At 44.4% G+C, this 22,208-nt stretch overlaps 2 protein-coding genes and 1 pseudogene across 3 annotated transcripts; all 3 read right to left on the bottom strand.

Annotated features, from left to right (window-relative positions):
• Window positions 1-1,755: 1,755 nt before the first annotated feature.
• Window positions 1,756-9,270, bottom strand: LOC310662482 (vomeronasal type-2 receptor 26-like; the record flags this gene model as incomplete). Its single annotated transcript, XM_083409415.1, has 6 exons — window positions 1,756-2,654; window positions 3,272-3,398; window positions 4,532-4,759; window positions 5,764-6,618; window positions 7,530-7,821; window positions 9,062-9,270. The coding sequence occupies 6 exons, from the start codon at window positions 9,268-9,270 to the stop codon at window positions 1,756-1,758; spliced, it is 2,610 nt and encodes an 869-aa protein (XP_083265541.1).
• A 1,967-nt stretch (window positions 9,271-11,237) lies between these two features.
• On the bottom strand, window positions 11,238-21,895 carry LOC310661760 (vomeronasal type-2 receptor 116-like; annotated as a pseudogene). Its single transcript, XR_014515502.1, has 5 exons — window positions 21,763-21,895; window positions 14,547-15,404; window positions 12,689-12,916; window positions 12,397-12,523; window positions 11,238-12,192 (listed from the first exon to the last, which is right to left on the bottom strand). The product of XR_014515502.1 is annotated as a vomeronasal type-2 receptor 116-like (transcript).
• On the bottom strand, window positions 19,043-20,127 carry LOC310661791 (vomeronasal type-2 receptor 26-like). Its single transcript, XM_083408249.1, has one exon. The coding sequence runs from the start codon at window positions 20,085-20,087 to the stop codon at window positions 19,188-19,190; it is 900 nt and encodes a 299-aa protein (XP_083264375.1). The 5' UTR covers window positions 20,088-20,127; the 3' UTR covers window positions 19,043-19,187.
• Window positions 21,896-22,208: the final 313 nt, after the last annotated feature.

The raw sequence follows: 22,208 nt of genomic DNA, 5'->3' as shown, positions 1-22,208 counted from the left end.
CCCTGCTGCCAGTTTCATCACCTACTGTGTTCTCAGAAGAGAGCCTCTGTAGCTTGCTGTCCTTACAGTACTTTCTTACACAATCCAGAACCCTAAAGGTTGTCAATCACTCAAGAGAATCTACACAGGTAGAGAAAGCTCCTTGCTGGGAATCAACAAGGACCTCTGACCTGCAGCAGTTAGGCCAACCAAGCCTCTCCATTGGGCTCATGGTCCAAACCACATTCACATGTCCATCAGCTGATGTTATGTGAGGCCAGGCATGGGGCAGGTAAACCCATGGGGCCAAGATGAATTCTAGCCACTGGTAGAATTTGACTGGAAAGGAACAATTGTGAGCAGACTCTGAGTGACTTCAAGGCATGAGTGTGATGATGGACATATGGTCCGTTCAGCCCTGTCTGCAGGCCTTTTTAGGGCCCCTATATATATTCACCTAAATAAACAAAAAAATATAGAATTGAAAGGAGCCCCCAAAGGTCATCAAGCTCAACTACCTGCAATGCAGGGATCACAACAAACGCATCCATGACGGGCTGGGTGGGTGACATGAGGAGGATGCAGCAGGAAGGGCACAGGACCATTATATCGTCCTGACGCCCTGCCAGCCCCACGCTGCTTTGAGGGGCTGAGATGTGGGATCGGACTTGAAAGGAGAAGAGTGCTGGCAGGGGTGGTGTGAGGAGCAAAACATGACCCGAAAAAAACTGTGCCCAGGGCAAAGACTGCCCTTGTGATTTCAGCTAAACCCTCTTTTCTCACATGCTGCTTTGTGAAGGGGAAAGTGCATTCAAGAGCAGAGTTTGAGACACAAAGGGTATTGTGAGCTCAGCCATGACTCTCGGATTCCAAGGATGCAGCACTAGACTTCAGACCACAGGCCAGTAAGGCAGGCAAAATTTAAAACAAAACTTGAGGTAGGGAATTTATCTCCTGGCTCTTCTGTAAGTACTTCTTCATTCACAAAGAGAGCTGCATGTACAATTCTGAGCTCAGAATTGGTATATGTGGCATCTCTCACTCTCTCTGGGAAGAAGGGTATTTTCCTCCTTTTCATTTTCTCCTCATAGCAAAGGGATATTATCTCTTGATGCCACAGAGATGCCAAAGGGTTCTGTCCTGGGCCTGTTGTTGTCATACCAGACCAATCTCATTTCTTTTCTTTTTTGTTGCATTACAAATGTGGTGGATCAGGAGAATGCCGTGGTCATAGTCTATTTTGAGTTCAGTCAGGCTTTTGGCAAAGTCTCCCATTATATTTTCATGTGCAGAGGAGGGCAGCCAGGAAGATGATGGGTGGGAAACCAAGCCTTATGAGCAACGGTTGAGGGAGCAGGGTATGTTTAGCCTGGAAAAAGGAGACAGAGATGAGATATGATACCCATCTTCAAATATCTCAAGGGCTGTCACATGGAAGATGCAGCAAGCTTTTCTCCTGCTACAGAGAGTAGGACCCAAACCAATGGATTCAAGTTACAAGAACAGATGGAGGTGGAGTTTCTGAGCATCTCCACACTTTCTTTTGTGAAATTGGTGGTTTTTTGTGTCCACAAGAGTTCCTCAGTTTTCCAATTGCGCCCTTGGGCTCCCAAAGGTGGGGACCACATCTCAGGGTGGGGGAGAACCATCTGATTTTTTTTTAATGCACATAAGAAGTTCAATAAACAAATAAAATGAAATTATATCAAGGAGTCGGCAGAAAAATCATTACCCATGTTCTGGGGTAACAGAAAAGAGTGACAACAGGGTACTTTGCTATTTCTTCTTTATTAACTGCTGTTTGTCATTCAGATCAGGCCTCAATATGATAATGTAGCATTTGGGGGAAAAGATGGAACCCAGTAAGCCAGCACTGGAGACCAAGATGGAGAAGATCTCCACAGCCACCATGTGTTTTCCCTTGGAGCTCAGGTAGACCGGAACAAAGGAGATCCAAACACTACAAAATAACAACATGCTGAAGGTGATGAATTTGGCCTCATTAAAGCTGTCAGGCAGTTTCCTGGCTAAAAATGCTACAACAAAACTGACAGTGGCCAGGAGGCCCATGTAGCCCAGGACACAGTAAAACATGGCAGCTGACCCTTCATTACATTCCAGAATGATTTCTCCCGTCACAGAGTGCTTGTCAAAATGGGGGAACGGGGGAGAGGTTCCCAGCCACACAGTGCAAATACCAGCTTGGATAATAGTACAAGTCAACACAATGGCACTTGCCAGTCTTTTCCCTACCCATTTCCTCATTCTGGATCCTGGTTTGGTGGCCATGAAGGCCAGAACAACGGTGACGGTTTTGGCCAACACACAAGAAACAGTCACTGTGAAAACCACACCAAAAGCCATTTGTCGGACAAGGCAGGTCACTCTGTCTGGTCGGCTGAGGAAGATGAGGGGACAGAGAAAACAGAGAAGGAGAGACAGGAGGAGAACGTAGGTGAGGTCCCGATTATTGGCCCTGACAATCGGTGTGTCCTGATGCTTCCTAAAGATGGCGAGGGACAATATGGTGAGCAAAGAGGAGAATACGGAGCCAAAAGCTAAGCTCATCCCAAGCGGTTCTTCCAAAGTCAAGAAGCTGATGGACTTTGAAATGCATTGTGTTTGGTTCCTGTTTGGATAGTGATCTTCTGAGCATCCGACAGAGTCATTCATGTCTGAAAAGAAGAAAGGATTCCCTTTAAGGGTGCAACTTGAGAGTAGGTATGCATCCTCCTGGCAGTATGGGACTTACCAGTTGGATGTGCAAGAGACAATCCTTTTCAGACACAGGAGTGACTAGCATGGGGAGAAAGGGCTGTGGACCCCCCTCCCCCAGACAATGATCTCACAGTCTCTTGCCTGGACAGTAAGGTGGTGGGTCTGGACAGCAGGAGGCCGGTGCTTTGCAGGTGCACCGCTGCAACTCATCTCCATCACCACCCAGGTAATCCAGTGATAGAAAACCTCTGACCCATGGGGCCATTTTAGCAAGTTACACCTACCGGCGCTGTATCTTATGTCATCTCTGATGTTAGGTGAAGGGCAGGTAACAGTGTGCTTTGTAAACCCCAACCATCATCTGATCATTCGGGCTTGCAAAGCACCTCTTTGAAAATGTTTGGCCCCGATGCTGGGCCATCAGCTGGTTGCAATGAAGAGCTCCAAGTCTGTGAACTTCAATGACCATAGATATCAGAACTACATCAATAGCAACAACTGTGACACCTTTCACATTGACACAGACCCTTCACAGGAAATCTGAGTTATCTGAAAGCTACCTGATGTCTCCTACCTTTCTGGTATGAAATCTTGCCTTCTGAACACGGAGCACAGTCATAGCAGCAGAATTTCTCCCCTTCCTTCTTTTTTCTCCTAGTACCAGAAGGGCAATTTTTGTTGCATTGAGAGAGGGGTGGCACCTGTGAATTTTAATTAACCGTAAGGAAATGTTTAGCACAGGGGGAATAATGGACCTTTGAAGAACCTGAACTCCATTTTCTGGGCTGCAAGGGATCAAGTGGATGGGAGAAATGGCCTGCTGAATATTAAGAGAAATTTGAAAGCAATGAGCTGTCAACAGCCATTAGTGGCATCTAATGAGGCAGAAGATGTTTTTGTGGCTCTGAAAATGAAGTTATGCCCATTTCAATGTATTTTAAAAAAAAAAAAATTAAAAGGAGGGAGGGAGGGAAGGGAGGGAGGGAGTCCACCTGAAGGGTAATATTATTATTTGGAAAAATACATTTCTTATAAGACTCAAAAGGTTTTAAGGTAGAGATGAGAGGATGTTTTGACAGCCAAAGTGATTTAAATACCCTAAGCTGCTACCATATACACTGTCAGGTTCCTTCCGTTTTTCCAGCTGAAAAAACACAAATGTTGGGGACTGAAAGCCCCAGACTAAATACACTGGGCCAAGAGACAATTGTAAGACAAGTTAAGGAGCCTCAAAACCAAGGATATTGCTGAGCTCTGCCAGACTTCTGCTGCTATATCTTGAGAATTACTAGCCTCCAAACCAGGCATTCTCTGCAGAAGTCTGCCTCGTCTGTCTCCAGGCTCAGCTCCCTTTTCTTTCTCCCCAAAGAAGTTGGTTGGAGGTTAGGCATAGGTCACACTCCGCTGGCCTAGAAACCTTTAAAGAATGTGCTAGACAGGGAAGTGGAAGACCAGGATTCAAATCCCCACTTGGCCATGAAACTCATTGGGTGACCTTGGGCCAGTCACCGCTTCTCTCAGTCTACACTGCCTTACAGGGTTCTTGTTAGGATACAACGGGAAGTAAACACACGGCCTTGAGCTCCTTGGAGGAAAGGTGGAATAAAAATGCAATATAAGCATATAAACATGCTTATGTTTATGCAAACAAGCATATAATAATGAACTATGTCCTGGCCTCCTTCACGGCATCAGAGCCTCAAAACATTCATAGAGGTTTTCATAAACAACAAGAGAGAAAAAATACAGGATCCATGTCTCCGCTAGGTTTCCAAGATGCAAGCATCACATTTAGGACACACTGGAGTTGCAATTTCCTGAAATCATGCCCCACCTGGTGAAAACTCCTGTGCCACACCATTTTGTCTTCTTTGATGGAAAACTCTTTTCCTGGGGGAGCATCCAAATTCATCCATCCAACCTTCATTCTGATGAAGGAGTTATTTGGGAAAGTGACCAAGTTGGTAATATCGAATCCAGCTTCTGATTCCCTGTTCTCACTAAAAGACACTTCTTCTCCCGCACTGTTGTTAAATGAGACTCTCCTAAGAAATGGGTGGAGCTGCATCGAGATGGCAGGAAAAGGACAATGGTTTAAAACTCAAACTTATCTTATGTTCAGCGACGCCTTTTAAGGTGCCATTGCCTCTTCCAAGGCAGTAGACAAGATTTCATATAATCACAAAATAATAACTACAGCAATAATAACAGTAAATGTTGATCTCTCTTTCCTCTGTAGATTCCTCCATATAGGACTAAGCCACACTGTATATGTATTTCAAAGCTTAAGCAGGACTTCCAAGATCATCATGCAAACATCCATGAAGTTCAATGCAGAATGTAAAAATGAAAGAACAGGAAAATGGGGGGAGGGTTAGACTGAGGGAAGAACAGGCAAAACAGGTGTTCCTGTTAAGACTCTAGTTGAGATAGAAATTGCCATTGACAATATCACACCTATCTGTTTTAAGAGCTGAAGCTCAGGTGAGTGGGTTGTATCCGGTTTTCTCAGAACTGATCAGAAATGATAAATATTACTATAAAAAGATGGTTTGTTGTCCAAAATGAATGTCACTGTGTATTCCTTTGTAAATACCATTGTAAATATGTTGCCAAAAAAATTGGCAAGATTAAAGTGGCAGCATTCATAGTAATTGCAACTTAATAGAACACAGCCCAAAAATCTTATGCTGGACACTTTGTACCACTCACTCTGGAATATAGCTATAACAAAGATAATCACAAATAATTTGAGATTTTGACGACTAGACACGTTTTATATGATTTGGCATATACAGCAGAACCAACGTTTTCAAAACAATCCCCTCCCCCAAAACCTGGCAAATCTGGAACTATCCTTGCTGATCTGATACAATTGGACTTAATTTGGACTTTAAAGTCTTTATTTAACTCACGTGCAACTACACACCCTACCTACCTATTTTACAGTTTGGTTACTCATCTTTCAATTTTTGTCTGTTGTTAAAATTGTTGCCTTTGCTTTATCAACAATATAAAATGAAATAATAATTAAAAAATATACAACAACAACAAAAGAACCATTACCTGCCAAGGCTGCAATTTCTGAAGCTGCGGTCTCCATCTTCTCACAATTCCTCTGTCTTTTGCCCTGGATCTATACATGGCATCATGTAGGGCATGTGCCACAACATAAACAGCATTGTAGATGCTGTAGCTGTGGCCAGTCATGCTCATCTCAAAGCCAGACGAGGGGAGGCTGTCCAGCTTCTCCTGTCCAGTGCAGGGTTCACTGAACTCAGTACTGGATTTGGAAAAGAAACAATAGAATGTCTGCAGCCAGAACTGCTGAAGAAAACCATCTTCACCTGCCATGAAAGGATTGAGGGAGCGAAGAAGGGTCTTGAATCCTTGCACCTCCTTTGAGTGCACTGTGAAGCATAAGGAGCCATGAAATGGTTGCATACTCTGGCTCATTTGAAAGGCCACTGCTGAGAAATCCAATTGAGCAGTCATAATCCATACCTTCTCTATAGATGTCACATTTTCTGCACCCCCTGCCGCTAGCCATAGTTGCAAAAAACCCATGGACTTGGCTTCTCCATAGACAATGACAGCATTGGCTTTGCTTTCCGCAATAGCAAGATAGGCTTTGAGCCACTGGGAGATCCTGTCATAATACTCTTCAAAATATGTGCCTTTTGAAATTCTCTCTGAAAAGGCCAAGCAAATGCCTCTCTCGAAAAGCCGAGTTTGCAGGATTTCCATAAATTTCTCTCCACTCTCACTATCCGCAGCGAGCAACCCAACCCATGTCCATCCAAAGTGCAGAAGTAACTCAACAATCCCAGTGTACTGATGGGCTTCATTGGGCACCATCCGGTAGAAGGAAGTGGATTGGCTTGGACCAGCATCCTCTGGGGCAAAGGAGCCATAGGGGAGCTAGAAGAAAATGGATACTTAATTCCCATTAATGCAGTAGAAACATTGATTATGTGTGGATAGCAATGATGAAACAATTGTGCTTTGGACGCACTGTCTTAGTAAGCCCATCAGGGAATGGGCAGATGAGGAGGAGTGGTGGAGAGCAGCACCCCAAAAACCTTCCAGAAAGAAGGAGGGGGGGGGGGAGAGTATGGTATGGTGGTTTGAGATGGGTCACACCCGAGAAGGAAAAATGACCTGGGAAACAATAGGTGATGAAGAACAGGAGCAAGGTAGCAGTCAGATGCATTAGAAACAATACAGTAGCAAAATGACATTCTCTCTCAAGAGAGTTTGTCAGAGCCCCCTCCTTCCACAAGGATCAGACATGCTCTGCAGAACCCAAAAGAGAATTGTCCTGAGCAGTCACCATAGGCAGCAGGAGGCGTCTGATTTCTAGGCAGAAATTGTCAGGGGGGTGGGGTGATACTCTGAGCAACATTAGCTCAAGGGTGAGAGCATACTTTCGTGTCTTCCTGTGAATTAAAATGAATCCATTAAGAAGCTCTCTCTGCGTCTCTGATTTCACTAGGTAGATAACCAGTGAGCTGTTGACGGCACCCGTGACAGCCCCAAATTGTCCAGGTCAAATTAATTAAGGTAATGTACAAGCGAATGATGAGCAGCCTCCGTAATTCATCCTGGTTGGAGTCTACCTGAGGCCGGCAGACCAAGATGTGTATAAGTGTATCTGCAAAATACTCCATTCATACCCTCTGAGGAACATGCACACGTTGGGAAATGGATGAAGACGGATGAAAGCTTTTATTGAATACAATCTGAAATTGTCAAGAGGGCTATTATGGAATGCAAAACTTTTCTCAACAAGACAGAGGAAAGAAGAATGAGTCACCATGTTTGACTCTTACCTGGGGAATCTTGTAGACACCTAAGATGGCTGCCATGTGGAGGGAAACCTCAAAGTCAAGTCCCCCAATGACGGCCATCAGATTTTTCTGTTTGTCACACTGGTAGTTGGGTACAAATCTGTAGTGTGTAGAGAGCAGCTCCAAAGTGGCCCAGTAGGTCATCCTTTCGCTGAAGTAACTATCAAAGATGTGGAATCCTAATGTGACATTAGGTAATAGATTGGAATTCTTGTTGATTTCCTTGACTGCAAACACCAAGGCCAGAATTTGCTGATAGTATTTTGGTACAACACTGCAATGAGAGTTGGACATCAAAGCGTTTTGCTGTGTACCATTTTTGGTCAATCTGTTTAAGGAAACTTAGGTTCCATGTCTTTCTGTGCTAGGGAGCAACAAGGCAGCTTACAGGCAGATTTAATTAAACCAATAAAGAATTTGTTTTAAATACACATACAGCAAAAACTGCACCGCACTGTTCACTCAAGTGAAGCTAGAGTTCCACTAAGATGGCGAGATCCTAGTAAGCCAGGTGTCCTTCAACTTATATTTGTGAAGTTAGTACTTCCTGCCTAAGTGCAGAACCTTACATTTGTCCCTATTGAAATTCATTTTGTTAACCCAATCCTCCAATCTGTTAAAGAAATCTTCAACTCCAAGGCAATGCCTACTTGCTTTCTCGGTCATATTTGTTATCCTGTATTAAAAGCTCCAATTCATCTTGCTTGTTTCCCATACCCTGTGCCTTTTTGTAGAGACAACTGAAACTAGGAGTCATTCCCTCCAGCTGCTTCCTTCTTGTAGTTTGTTGCCCTTTTGCAGGTTTCTGGAGCCCCACCTCAGTTTCCCATGCATCCATGAAGCTATTGCCCCCAAACCAGGCAACCTTCTGTTGCCTGTAACATTTTGACAATTACTCTGTGTACTTTTTCTTTGAAGATTCTGTAAAACCCAATGGTAGAGCATCTGCTTAGCATACAGGTCGGGCTGGGGCAGACCCCTGTCTGAAATCCTGGAGAGCCACTACTACTCTGTGCAGACAGGCATGTACTAGGTAGACCAATGGTTGCTACTAGCCATTCACCCATTTCCCAGAATGCTGGGTTCTCTAGATTATGACACCCATGAGACTGGTTGTGGTCATGGCTGCTCCTGTCCATTAAGCACTGCTCTGGTAAATGGGGTGGGGGACCTTGGGGGTGAGAGAAAAACACACCACCCAGAACATAATGTCATATCTCACTGGAAGACTGCTCTTTCTTTGATTCCAAGCTGGATCCTAGACAATCCACCTCGTTCCTACAGGCTTGCCGAGAAAATTATTGTCTGTCTTGATCTTTTTAGATGTTAAACTTCAGATGGTGGGTAGGGTTAAGTCCAACACTGATCCTATGTTCTGAGGGGTGGGAGTTATTTTGCACCCCTCCCTATAAGTAATAAATCCCCACAGCTAAAATAAATAGAATATATTTATGAGCCCACATGGTAACTTAGGAATTAATATGACATAGGAACTGAAAATTTGCGATACTTACAATGGATTAAGAATCTGATGGATGGATGGCCATTGTATGAAGGTTTCATAGTCAACAGAGGACAAGATGTGAGAAGTTAGTGCACCAATGATAAGGTCACCTGGCTGATAGTACTTGTGAGGGATATGGAGGTGACTGATGCTCCGATTGACATTTGACAGATTCACCATTTGAGGTAGCAAGAAGATTAACAGCATCAACACTGCCATACTAGGAACAATACACTTTCCTAGACAGAGATTTCCCTGTTTACAGCTAATCAGCATTGGCATTAGAAACAGCCTCAGTACAGCAGCTTGCCTTCAATGGCACTCTCCAAATGCACCAGCTAAATTCCCAAGACCTAGGATCCAACTCCAGGGGAAAGCTCACTAAACAAGTCAGCAGCACCTTGGCATTTGCTGGGGATGGCAGAGAGGGTTTTAATTCTTTTTAGACTGGATTCCTGGAAGTCTATGGAGGTCTAATCAGAAGCAGATTATTACCATGTAATTGATAATAACAGGGGAGAGAATAATGATCCCTTTGCCTCAGCTGGTCCATTGGAAGTAGCAGAGACAATGCTCCACACAGAATAATCCCTCAGCAGCCTCCTTCAAGTGTTTTCAAGGCATTGTAATGAGGGGGGAGCAGGAATAAGCCTGTTGCCCCTTCTCCTCCATTGCATCCCTGCTGCCAGTTTCATCACCTGCAGTGTTCTCAGAAGAGAGCATCTGCAGCTTGCTGTCCTTACTGTACTTTCTTACACAATCCAGAACCCTAAAGGTTGTCAATCACTCAAGAGAGTCTACACAGGTAGAGAAAGCTCCTCTCTGGGAATCAACAAGGACCTCTGACCTGCAGCAGTTAGGCCAACCAAGCCTCTCCATTGGGCTCATGGTCCAAACCACATTCACATGTCCATCAGCTGGTGTTATGTGAGGCCAGGCATGGGGCAGGTAAACCCATGGGGCCAAGATGAATTCTAGCCACTGGTAGAATTTGGCTGGAAAGGAACAATTGTGAGCAGATTCTGAGTGATTTCAAGCCATGGCTGTGATGATGGACATACGGTCCATTGGGCCCTGTCTGCAGGCCTTTTTAGGGCCCCTATATATACTCACTTAATAAACAAAAAAATGTAGAATTGGAGGGTTCCCCCAAATGTCATTATGCTCAACCCAGGGGAATGCAGGGATCACAACTAAAGCATCCGTGACAAGCTGGGCAGGTGACATGAGGAGGCTGCAGCAGGAAGGGCACATGCCCATTATATTGTCCTGATGCCCTGCCAGCCCCACGCTGCTTTGAGGGGCTGAGATGTGGGATCAGACTTGCAAAGCAGAACCGGGCTGGCATGGGTGGTGTGAGGAGCAAAACGTGCCCTGGAAAAAACTGTGCCCAGGACAATGACTACCCTTGTGATTTCAGCTAAACCCTCTTTTCTCACATGCTTCTTTGTGAAGAGGAAAGTGCATTCAAGAGCAGAGTTTGAGACACAAAGGGTATTGTGAGCTCGGCCCTGACTCTCGGATTCCAAGGATGCAGCACTAGACTTCAGACCACAGGCCTGTAAGGCAGGCAAAATTTAAAACAAAACTTGAGGTAGGGAATTTCTGTCCTGGCTCTTCTGCAAGTGCTCCTCCATACACACAGAGAGCTGCATGTACAAATATTCTGAACACATGGTGGATCAAAACAAAATGTTGATCTCAATTCCTTTGATTTTTTATCACGCGTTCACCATATGACTAGCTATATTATAAGAATAAGATATGGTAAAATAAGGTAAAATAAAAGGGGTATGTATGTGTTGTATCTTATTGATAGCATTTTCATGTAGCTCATACAATGTCTTTATGTTGTCATAGTGACCTGGCCTCATGGCTGAGGAAAAGGATTTGGAAATAGAACAAACATTTGTGAACGTCACTTCGAAATAAATCTCCTCTTGCTAAATGTTGGGTAATACAAGTATATCGTAGGGAAATATTGTGTATACAATGTATACTAGAATATTTTATTAAAACTGCAATCCCATATACATGTAGTGAACTGCAGTAACTTCCATGGATATTATTGCCAATTAATTGTAAAACTGTAGCCTGAGATGGTCTGTGAAAGGACAACAATGTTCCGGTACCATTTGTGAAGTATCAACCACAACACAACAAACATGGGGAACCATGAAGAAAGGGAAGAAAATGGGTTGCTTGGTTGGTTGCTTTTAAATGCCCCGCCTCTAAAAAAAATCTAATTCAGTTTCTCATTAATTGCTCTCTGATGTTTAGGTCAGGCCTCAGCATAATAATGTAGCATTTGGGGGCAAAGATGCAACCCATTAAGCCAGCACTGGAGGCCAAGATGGAGAAGATCTCCACAGCCACCATGTGTTTTTCCTTGGAGCTCAGGTAGACCGGAACAAAGGAGATCCAAACACTACAAAACAACAACATGCTGAAGCTGATAAATTTGGCTTCATTAAAGCTGTCAGGCAGTTTCCTGGCTAAAAATGCTACAGCAAAGCTGACAATCGCCAGGACACCCATGTAGCCCAGGACACAGTAAAACAACACAGCTGAACCTTCGTTACATTCCAGAATGATTTCTCCTGTCACAGAGTGCTTGTCAAAATGGGGAAATGGGGGAGAGGTTCCCAGCCACACAGCAAATACCAGCTTGGATAATAGTACAAGTCAACACAACGGCGCTAGCCAGTCTTTTCCCTACCCATTTCCTCATTCTGGATCCTGGTTTGGTAGCCACAAAGGCCAAAACAACGGTGACGGTTTTAGCCAACACACAAGAAACAGTTACTGTGAAAACCACACCAAAAGCCATTTGTCGGAGCAGGCAGCTCACTCTGTCTGGTTGGCTGAGGAAGATGAAGGGGCAGAGAAAGCAAAGGAGGAGAGATGTGAGGAGAATGTAGGTCAGATCTCGATTGTTTGCCCTGACGAGGGGTGTGTCTTGATGCTTAGCAAAGATTACTAGGACCAAAAGTGTGAGCAGAAAGAAAAGGAGAGAGAGAAATGCTATGCACATCCCAAGTGGTTCTCCAAAAGTCAGGAAGCTGATTGTCTTTGAAATGCATTGTGTCTGGTCCTTGTTTGGGTAGTGATCTTCTGAGCATCCAATACAGTCATTCATGTCTGAGGTAAAAAAGAAAAGATTAGATGCAGACTCATCATGTCTTAAAGAGCAACTACAAATTCCTCCAATATGGATCACTTTGAATGAAATCAAAGCTACTGGTGCCTCTTACCAGCTTCATCTGGTATGTCAACTGTGGAGATTGGAGTGGCCTGGCCACTGTAGTGTGTGAGGGGGGGAGGGGGGAGAGTTGTGTCTCTTACCCTTCTGGGAAGCAATCCTTCCTTGGGGACATGGAGCACAATCATAGCAGCAGAATTTCTCCCCCTCCTTCTTTTTCTTTCTGGATCCAGGAGGGCAACTTGGGCTACATACAGAATGGGGTGGAACCTGCCCGTTGGAATAAGCATGGGAACAATTTAGCACATACAGCTGTATAGGATCTGTGCTTCAAGATATGTACCACACTTTGATAGGAGCACACTTGACTCATGATCTGCAATGCAATAATATTTTGTTTACCCACATCTCATGGACATTGCTGTCATTCCTCACCTGGAGAAAACTTTTATGCCACACCATTTTGTCCTCATGAATGGAAAATTGCTTTCCTGGGGGAGCCTCCAGATCTATCCTCCCAACCTTGATTCTCACATAGGAGTTATTTGGGAAAGTGACCAAGTTCGTAATATCAAATCCAGTTTCTAATTCCCTGTTTTCACCAAAAGATACTTTTTGTCCAGCACTGTTGTTAAATGGGACACTCCTAAGAAAGGGGTGAAGCTGCATTGAAAGGGAAACAAAGGAGCAATGAATTAAAGCCCGAATGTCACTCCTTACTGAACTCACTTTGGGGCAGAGTCTGCCTGTAAACGACAGGGATTTTAAAGCTCAGACTAGAGCTTTAAATCTTTTGAAGGGTGGTTTCTAGACCTTTTAAATAAGCTAAAGCACATAGTTCCCTGCTGAACAAGAAACAATTACTAGGGCTGAAGCCACAGGGTGGAAGCTTTTGACTGCAGATGCAGTAGCCCCAAAAAGTCTCAATAACATCTTGCCATTCCACTCTGGACTGTCTTGCACAATAAATCATCATCAAATGTACTGAATTCATTGTTGCCCACTTCACTACAAGAAACACTGGTGGCTAAAACTTTCTCCTTCCTCCCCTCTCCCTGGTCCGAAGAACCACAGAGCAATTGGAGAAGCCACTGGAATTGTTGGCTTGGTAGGACTTTTCCAGCTAACCAATAAGTGTCTTAAAGGCCCCCAATAGCAGCGTAAGGGGATGAGAGCTTGTAAAGGGGAAAGAGCAATGGAGGACCTCACTCCCCCAGCCCCCAAACTGTGAGATGAAAGCATCCAAAATGCTAAGGAAAGGTTTAGTGCTCACAAGGGCTAGAGGACTCTGTGATGTCCTGTGCGAGACATCATTATTTCAGTTGGTACAATTATGACAGTTATGAACAGTCTTAACAGAGCAGCAGTTATGTTCTGTTATGCTGCTTCCTGTCTCAGAGTTAGTCAGTCTGTAGCAGTTTTTGTCTTAGGTTCAAATCTATGTAAGATGTATTGGTAACATAAGGAACACATGTCTGTCTGATATATTTAATCTAACCCGTGCAAGTACACTGAATAAAAGTTATTCTCTGTTTAAAATATAAAAGAGAGTCCATTGCATAGTTTTTATAGCAGGCGAATGGGAACTACAGTGGTGCCTTACAAGATGAAAAGAATCCGTTCCGCGAGTCTCTTCGTCTAGCGGTTTTTTCGTCTTGCGAAGCAAGCCCATTAGCGGATTAGCGGATTAGCGCTATTAGCGGTTTAGCAGCTATTAGCGGCTATTAAACGCTTAAGGGATTAGCAGATTAGCTGCTAAAAGGCTATTAACAGCTTAGTGCCTTAGAAAAAGGGGGTGGGGAGCGGGGGGGGGGGGGACCCAGGAATCGCAAGACATTTTCGTCTTGCGAAGCAAGCCCATAGCAAATTCGTTTTGCGAAGCACCTCCAAAACGGAAAACCCTTTCGTCTAGCGGGTTTTCCGTCTTGCGAGGCATTCGTCTTGCGGGGCCCCACTGTACTTAAAGGGTCAAACAACCCAAGCTCTCTTCCACATAACTCTGTAAATAGGAACTAGTGTTTAATTCCCATGTAAACGATCAAAGATTGGCAAAGCATGTTCTCCTTCATAGAGAGCACGTGTTGCCATGGGGTCTGACAGGCCACCCCTCTGTTGCTGGGCGAGATCCTTTAGATGGCCATTGGCAGTGAATGGGCTGTTTGGGTTACTGGGAAAATTTTGATGTTACCAATCTGTGGGATGGACCAAAGGTTTTATACACATCTGGAGGGCCGAGGTTGAAGCAGCCTGACTGGACGTCATGATCCCACCCATGTCAAATGGTAACCAGTACCTGCCAAGATTGCAGCTTCGGAAGCTCCTGCATCTCTCCTTCCATCGCTGCCCTCTGCTTGGACCTTTGCAACAATGTGTTATGTAAAGCATGTGCCATGGCATAGACAGCATTATAGACACTGTAGCTGTGGGCAGTCATGCTCATCTCAAAATCAGATGAAGGGAGATCCTCCAGCTTCTCCTCTCCAGTGCAGCTTCCACTGGGCTTCTCCTCTGTGTTGGACTTTGGAAATAAACAGTGAAAGACCAGGGTCCAGAACTGCTTGAGAAAACCATCTCCATTTTCCTCAAAGGGGTTTAGGAGCTGAAGAAAGGCTCTGAATCTTTGCACCTCATTGGAATGAACTGTAAAGGAGATGGAACCTTGGAAGACTTGCATATCCCATCTTTTTGGATAAGTGGTTCCTATGAAATCGAGCTGAGCAGTCAGAATCCACACTTTCCTCATAGGTGTCCCAGCCACATTTCCCCCTTCCCATTGTGCTAACATTGGTTGTAAGGCAAGTATGGATGCAGAATTCCCACATAAAATAACAGCACTGGCTTTGCTCTTCACAATCACTTGATTCACTTGGAGATACAGTAAAGGAAGGTTATTATACGCATAACTAGCTTGGGGAGTTCTCTCTAAGAAGGCCAAGCAAATATGCTTCCTGGAAAGCAGAGGTTGCAGCGTCTGCATACACTTCTCTCCACTCTCATTATTGCCCGCAAGTAATCCGACCCACGTCCATGAAAAGTGGAGAAGTAACTCAACAATCCCAGGGTACTGATGGTCATCGTTGGGCACCATCCGATAGAAGGAAGTGGGTCGGCTTTGATCCGTGTTCTGTGGAGCAAAGGAGCCATAACTGAGCTGAAAGGAAAGGAAATGAAGAAATATAAATTGGTTCATGGATGTAGTAGAAGGAACTCATATGTGGTTTCTGTTCTGTCAAAAAGAGTGGGAGAGAAAACTGCATTTCCCGAGATAGGAACCAGGAGAGGCTGTGTTGCAGCCTCCAAGAAAGAGTCATAGACACTGGATTGAAGAAGGATGAGTAACCTCACACCCAGGGCCTTATGCTGCCCTCGGGATACTCTACAGAGGATGTCCCCAGGACACATGTCTCACTCATCCTGTGTCACACAGTTCATATACTTGGCTAGTAGGTGTCTCTGAACAGTAATACTGCCTCTTGTTTGCCTTGATAGAGAGAGGTTGATTTGGAAACATCTGATGTTTGCATGGCTGAACTGCAGCCTACAGAACTAGAGTCATGTGTCTTGTCTCAACCACCACTGATATGTGACCCCTATCAGAATGGCCTGATATGGTTGTTCACTTGGTACAATGGTAGGGACGGCCCTGGTGGAGGCTATTCTCTTTCCTCCTCATGGAAGGTGTAAAAGGTGACATCAGAGACAACCTTATGGTCACAGCAACCCATTTATTGCTCACCAGGCACCAATCATGTTTTCTTTCAGATACAAGGCAAACTTAGAAAAAAAAATATTTTAGCTATTTACATTTTTTTGTATCTAAATCCTTTAAATATAGAAATCCTCCTAAAGTTAAAATTAAAATTAAATTACGTGTTTAAAACCCAATGCTATTTTTCAAGAAAAAGAGGTGCTGGAGCCCACCTTGAACTTCTCTCTTGTTCTCAAAGAATGGCATTGGTGCCCAACTGAGAGGTGCCTGCGCTGAGCTATGGCGAACACTGGGTGAACACTGGTTAAAGGTAAAGGGTAAAGGGACCCCTGACCATTAGGTCCAGTCGTGACCAACTCTGGGGTTGCGGCGCTCATCTCGCTTTATTGGCCGAGGGAGCCGGCGTATAGCTTCTGGGTCATGTCGCCAGCAGGACTAAGCCGCTTCTGGCGAACCAGAGCAGCGCACGGAAACTCCGAACACTGGTTAGGAAACATAAAAATAAGTGAGCTGTGAAGGGCCCAAATCAGTATTTTACCTGGGGAATCTTGTAGACACCCAATATGGTTGCCATGTAGAGGGATGTTCCAAAGTCAAGTCCCCCAATGACAGTCATCAGATTTTTTTCAATTCCGCACCTGTAGTTGGGTACATATCTGGGATGCATGGAAATAAGGTCCAGAATGGCCCGGTAGGTCATCCTTTTATTGGTGTAACTGTCATAGATGTGGAATCCCAAGGTGATATTAGGCAAGATCGTGGGGTTCTCATTGATCTCCTTGACCGCAAACACCAAAGCCAGAATATGCTGATAGTTCTTAGGCATAATACTGCAATGGATAATTTTATGGTGTATAACTGAGAGATATGCAAGCCATTGGAAAATTGCTCCTAGGCTATCATGTTGCTGCTGCTCCAATACTATCTACTGCTTAGGATGCCCCCCTTTACTCCTTAAGAGCTTTGTATCATCTTAGCAGAGAACTCTTTTGTTGGTTCAGATCCATTTGAAAATGAGGAGAGAGAGGTAGGATAGTAACCAACATTTCTAGACCCGTGAAACATTTTCAACTTGACATATTTTCAACCTGGGGTGCTATGTGAGTTTGTGATAGCCTGGCTTGGAGGAGAACATCCTACCCCTTGGTAACCTATTCGTATACTGTAGTGTGGCTGCTCTTACAAGAGTATCTACTGAATTGGCCGCCACTCTTTACCTCATCAGACCTATGCATAATTTGTTTACATTTGTTAGATTCCTCACCCAAAACTCTTCTCAGGATTGCTTTAATGTTCAGACCAGAGAAGGGCACCTTACTTTATCTCCAACATGCACCCTTACCTCTGAAATCAGGATGGTGCTGTGGAGAGCATAGAAACAGGTGGAATTTCTATTTCTCTCCCCATCCCTCACCATAACACACTCTGGTGTCAAAGCAAGCCTCTCTCAAGAACTCAAAGTGAAACCAGAGAGCTATTTTGCCACTTGCACTTTGGGGAGTATCCTGTCACCTCCCCCATCCCCTATATCTCCCCTCCTGCCTGGTGGTGGGTACTGGAAGCTTTCAACAGTTGGATGTTGATTACTTCTCTGAGATTGCTTCCAGGTTGCCAATGTTTTGGGTTGTGATTCTAACACCTATGAGGAAATTCAGTGCAAAGTGTGGGACAATGCAAGCTTCACACATCATTGAAGCTCCACACAAACAAATCAGAATGAGTGCTCATTAAAAAGCCAACACTGTCTGATATGGATGAATGCTAAATAAACAAGTCATCTGAAAGTGACTCTGGTGTTTGCACCTGTTTGGGGACTCTGCTTTCTCTTACCTCTTTGGCTCTTCAGTGCATTCAGAAGCCCCTCATTTCAAGAAGGGCTTCCACAGCGGAAGCTCAGATTCCCAAATAAGACTAAACCTTTGCTCCTTTAATGAAGCACTGCCTGGAAGGGAATTGTGAAGAGGAGGGAGGAAATGGCGGAAAAGAACTGATCAGCAAGTGAAAGCTATCTCATCTTACCAGCAGTTTCAGATAACCATTTCCCTTCCTCTAAGCTAACTCCTCAGTTTAGCACCTAACTCTTATTCCTACCTCTGACGGGGGGATCCTACCGAAATTTATGGTTAGCATTGGGGAATCAGAATAAAATGATTCCTTGATGTGTACTTGATTACTACTTACAAGAAAGTGCGGACTTGATGGGTGATAAGGATTTCTCTGAAGTCTTCTTTAGCAAAAGAGCCAAAGATATGAGAAGCAAGTCCACCTATTATAAAGTCACCAGGCTGATAGACTTCATGTGGAATACTGAGTGAATGATTGGTGGTGCAACGGTTGTTATGTTTGCACATCACATGTGGCAGAAAGGAGAGAATGGACACAATAATCAGCCACATACTGAGGCCAATGCTCCTTCTAGTCACACACCTTTACTTCCATCGAGAACATGCCTGTTAGCTTCACAACCAACCTCACTAGAATATTTTGCCCTCACAAAAAATGCCATGTCATTCCACCAATCCACAGATTAAAAGACCGTCTTACAACTCCAAGTGAAAAATGAAAATCCTGCCTCTTCCTCTGCCCTCCCCGTTGTTTGAAATGGCAGGAAGGGATGCTTTAATACTAGACTTTGACTAGTATTCTCTCGAAATCTATGAGGACCTTATCCAAAGGAGATTCAATGATGACAAGTGTGATAATTACCAATGAGATAATAACTAGGTGCTGTTATAGCTGGGAAGATCGGAAGAATGGAGAAAAACATGTTTTGTTATGTTCAATGAAAAGCCATCTCTGTCAATTCCTGAGACGAGACACAAAGGACACACAAAGTAAACTACAAAGAATAAGAAAAGGAATGCTTCAATTGACCATAGAATATGCATTATCTGTCCTCTAAACCTTCCTGCATGAACCTCCCTTTTTTAGCTTACTGACTATTACACTAAAACAAACTAGGGGAAGGCAGGTTCGGTTTGAAAATAGGAAGGTTTATACAGGGGCGGATCTACTATGAAATGAATGGGTACTATGTGGCACCTGTAGCAGTGCAAATCTGTAGTTTCAGCACATGGATAATTCCTAGGCTTTAATGGTCTCAAAGAGGACACCGCTGACAACAAAAATGGTACAAAGCATTTAATACAAAATAACTGTATGATGGAGAGCATATGAATATTAACTATAGAGTAGTCTGAAAGAAAAGACTGGCAGTGGGATATACTACTGTTTCCTCCTTATTAACTGCTGTTTGTCATTCAGATCAGGCCTCAACACAATGATGTAGCATTTGGGGGAAAAGATGAAACCTAATAAGCCAGCACTGGAGGCCAAGATGGAGAAGATCTCCACAGCCACCATGTATTTCCCCTTGGTGCTCAGGTAGACCGGAACAAAGGAGACCCAAACACTACAAAACAAGAGCATGCTGAAAGTGATGAATTTGGCCTCATTGAAGCTGTCAGGCAGTTTTCGGGATAAAAATGCTACAACAAAACTGACAAAGGCAAGGAAGCCCATGTAGCCCAGGACACAGTAAAACATGACAACTGACCCTTCATTACAGTCTAGTATTATTTTGTCCTTTACAGAGTGCAAGTCAGAATTGGGGAAAGGTGGAGATGTTCCTAACCACACAGCACAAACACCAATTTGGATAAGGGAACAAGAAAGCACAGTGGTGCTTGCCAGTCTTTTCCCCACCCATTTCCTCATTCTGGATCCTGGTTTGGTGGCCCCAAAGGCCAGAAGCACAGTGATGGTTTTGGCCAACACACAAGAAACAGTCACTGTGAAAATGATACCAAAAGTCACTTGTCGAAGAAGGCAAGTCACTGTGCTTGGGGGGCTGATGAAGATGAAGGGGCAAAGAAAGCAGAGCAGAAGAGAGGTGAGGAGCATGTAAGTCAGATTCCGGTTGTTGGCCCTGACGAGTGGTGTGTTCTGATGTGTAATGAAAATGACTAGGACCAATATTGTGAGCAGTGAGAAAAAGGCAGAGAGGAAAGCTAAGCTCATCCCCAAAGGTTCTTCAAACGTCAAGAAGCTTATTGTCTTTGGAATACATTGTGTTTGGTCTTTGTTTGGATAGTGACCTTCTGAGCATCCGACACAGTCATTCATGTCTGGGGGGAAACAAAGAATTGAATGTTAGTCAAGTGTATTTGAGGGCAGCTACTTGTGCAGTAGCTGGGGCAGCTAATAAACAAACAACAACAACTTGTGCAGTGGGACGTGGGCTGTGGGTTACACCACAGAGCCTAGGACTTGCCAATCAGAAGGTTGGCGGTTCGAATCCCTACAACGGGGTGAGCTCCCGTTGCTTGGTCCCTGCTCCTGCCAACCTAGAAGTTCGAGAGCACGTCAAAGTGCAAGTAGATAAATAGGTACCACTCCATCAGGAAGGTAAACAGTGTTTCAGTGCGCTTCTCTGGTTCGCCAGAAGCAGCTTAGTCATGCTGGCCACATGACCCAGAAGCTGTACACCAGCTCCTTTGGCCAGTAAAGCGAGATGAGCGCCGCAACCCCAGAGTCAGCCACGACTGGACCTAATGGTCAGGGGTCCCTTTACCTTTACCTTTACTTGTGCAGTACCTCAACTTGGATGTATGAGAGATGTCCCTAGCCAGACACAGGAGTGGTTGGTGTGGGAGGTTGGTGCTCTGCAGCCCCCTCCTGACAGCAGAGTATTGCTGCTTCTTACTTTCATGAGCCCTGAGAACATGTCCTGGAGGGGTGGTTGGATCAAGATGAAAGGAGGGAGAGGTTTGAGGAGTTGCTAGCTGAAAATGCCAGGGAGGGATCCAGTGAGCTGGGTTAGGGCCTCCTGAGACATGTCTGTCTGAGGGGGATATCGCAGGTGAGAGGTCTGTATATGAGAGCTACTCATACTACATGCAGTAAGGGACTCTTCTATTAAGGATAAGGTTTGATTTCCTGAAATGGGAATGTTTGCTTATGTTGAATTGTTGTTTGTGTGTTTTCCTTTAGCAGTAGCTCTCTCGTTTGATTGGCTGACTGTGAATCACATGAGAGAGGCATTCCATTCTGTTGTGACTGCTATTCGAGTAGCTGTCATTTTTTCACCCTCTCTCTCTCTCTCTCTCTGTGTGTGTGTGTGTGTGTGTGTGAAAGAGAGAGAGAGAGAGAGAGAGAGAGAGAGAGAGAGAATGACTGCTGAAAAGAGGATCCCAAGATGTTAATAAGGAGAAACCTTTACTCACTATAAGGAACCAAGTGAAATAAGTATGAGATTGTAGATATGTTCTTCTCAGTTATATGATTATGAAAGTCAAACTGTTTTGAACATAAAGAGTCTGGACAGTGCATAGCATCAAAATTTATTCCATTTTTGTAATATATACACAACCTGGCTGTACTAGAGTTGTTCCTCAGGAGTGAGCTGCATGGGAAGGCAGTGCCCTAGAGCTCCCTTCCTGACTGCAAGATCTCTGCTGCTTAGCTGGATGGTGAGGGGGCAGGGCAGGGCAGGGCAGTGGGAGACCTGTGCTCTACAGGTGCATTGGCAGAACAAATCTCCACTTCCCCGCCCCCATCGCTGTCCAGGCAATCTAGTGCTAGGGAACCTCTTGCCCATCATGCTTTTTAGGACAAATCACACCTAGGATGTTAGGAGTAGGGCAGGTAAAATTGCACTTTGGAAGCCCTGGTGATTAGTTGATGGTTGGGTCTGTTTCCAAGTGCTGTGTCCCTTTGCAAACCTGATCACTGGCTGATTGTGGTGAGGAACTGCACAGCTGAGAGCAAAAAAATACGACATGTATATAGTGCCTCATACCATTCTGAAATGAAATCTTGCCTTCGGGACATTGGGCACAGTCATAGCAGCAGAATTTCTCCCCCTCCTTCTTCTTTCTGCTGGAACCAGGAGGGCATTTTTTGTTGCAAAGGGAGGGGGGTGGCACCTGCCAATTTGAATTAAGTATGAAAGCAGTTAAGTGCACAGAAAATGATTGGCTTTTGGAAAAGCTGAATTCCATTTTCTGGGCTACGAGCAATTAAGTGGATTGGAGAAATGGCACACCGAATACTAAGAATATTTTGAATGCAAATGCATTTTACTGGAGACTAAGAGCCATAATGGCATCTGTTACTAATGTGACTAAATATGTCTTTATATCCCAGTTGAAGTTATGGCCATTTCAACAAGAATCTTTTTTGAAAGGGAGAGATGAGATATTTCTAAAGAGGTTTCCTGCAGGTTAGACTTAGATACCACTCATC

The sequence above is a fragment of the Podarcis tiliguerta genome (genome assembly GCF_965153285.1).
Source record: "Podarcis tiliguerta genome assembly, chromosome: 13".
Taxonomy (NCBI): Eukaryota; Metazoa; Chordata; class Lepidosauria; order Squamata; family Lacertidae; genus Podarcis; species Podarcis tiliguerta.
Note: the sequence above shows the minus strand (reverse complement) of the source record. Positions and strands in the feature narration are given on the sequence as shown.

Bases quoted from the DNA above. Each gene is read 5' to 3' on its own strand.
- LOC310661791 (XM_083408249.1), bottom strand. From the start codon at position 20,087: ATGAATGACTGTGTCGGATGCTCAGAAGGTCACTATCCAAACAAAGAC.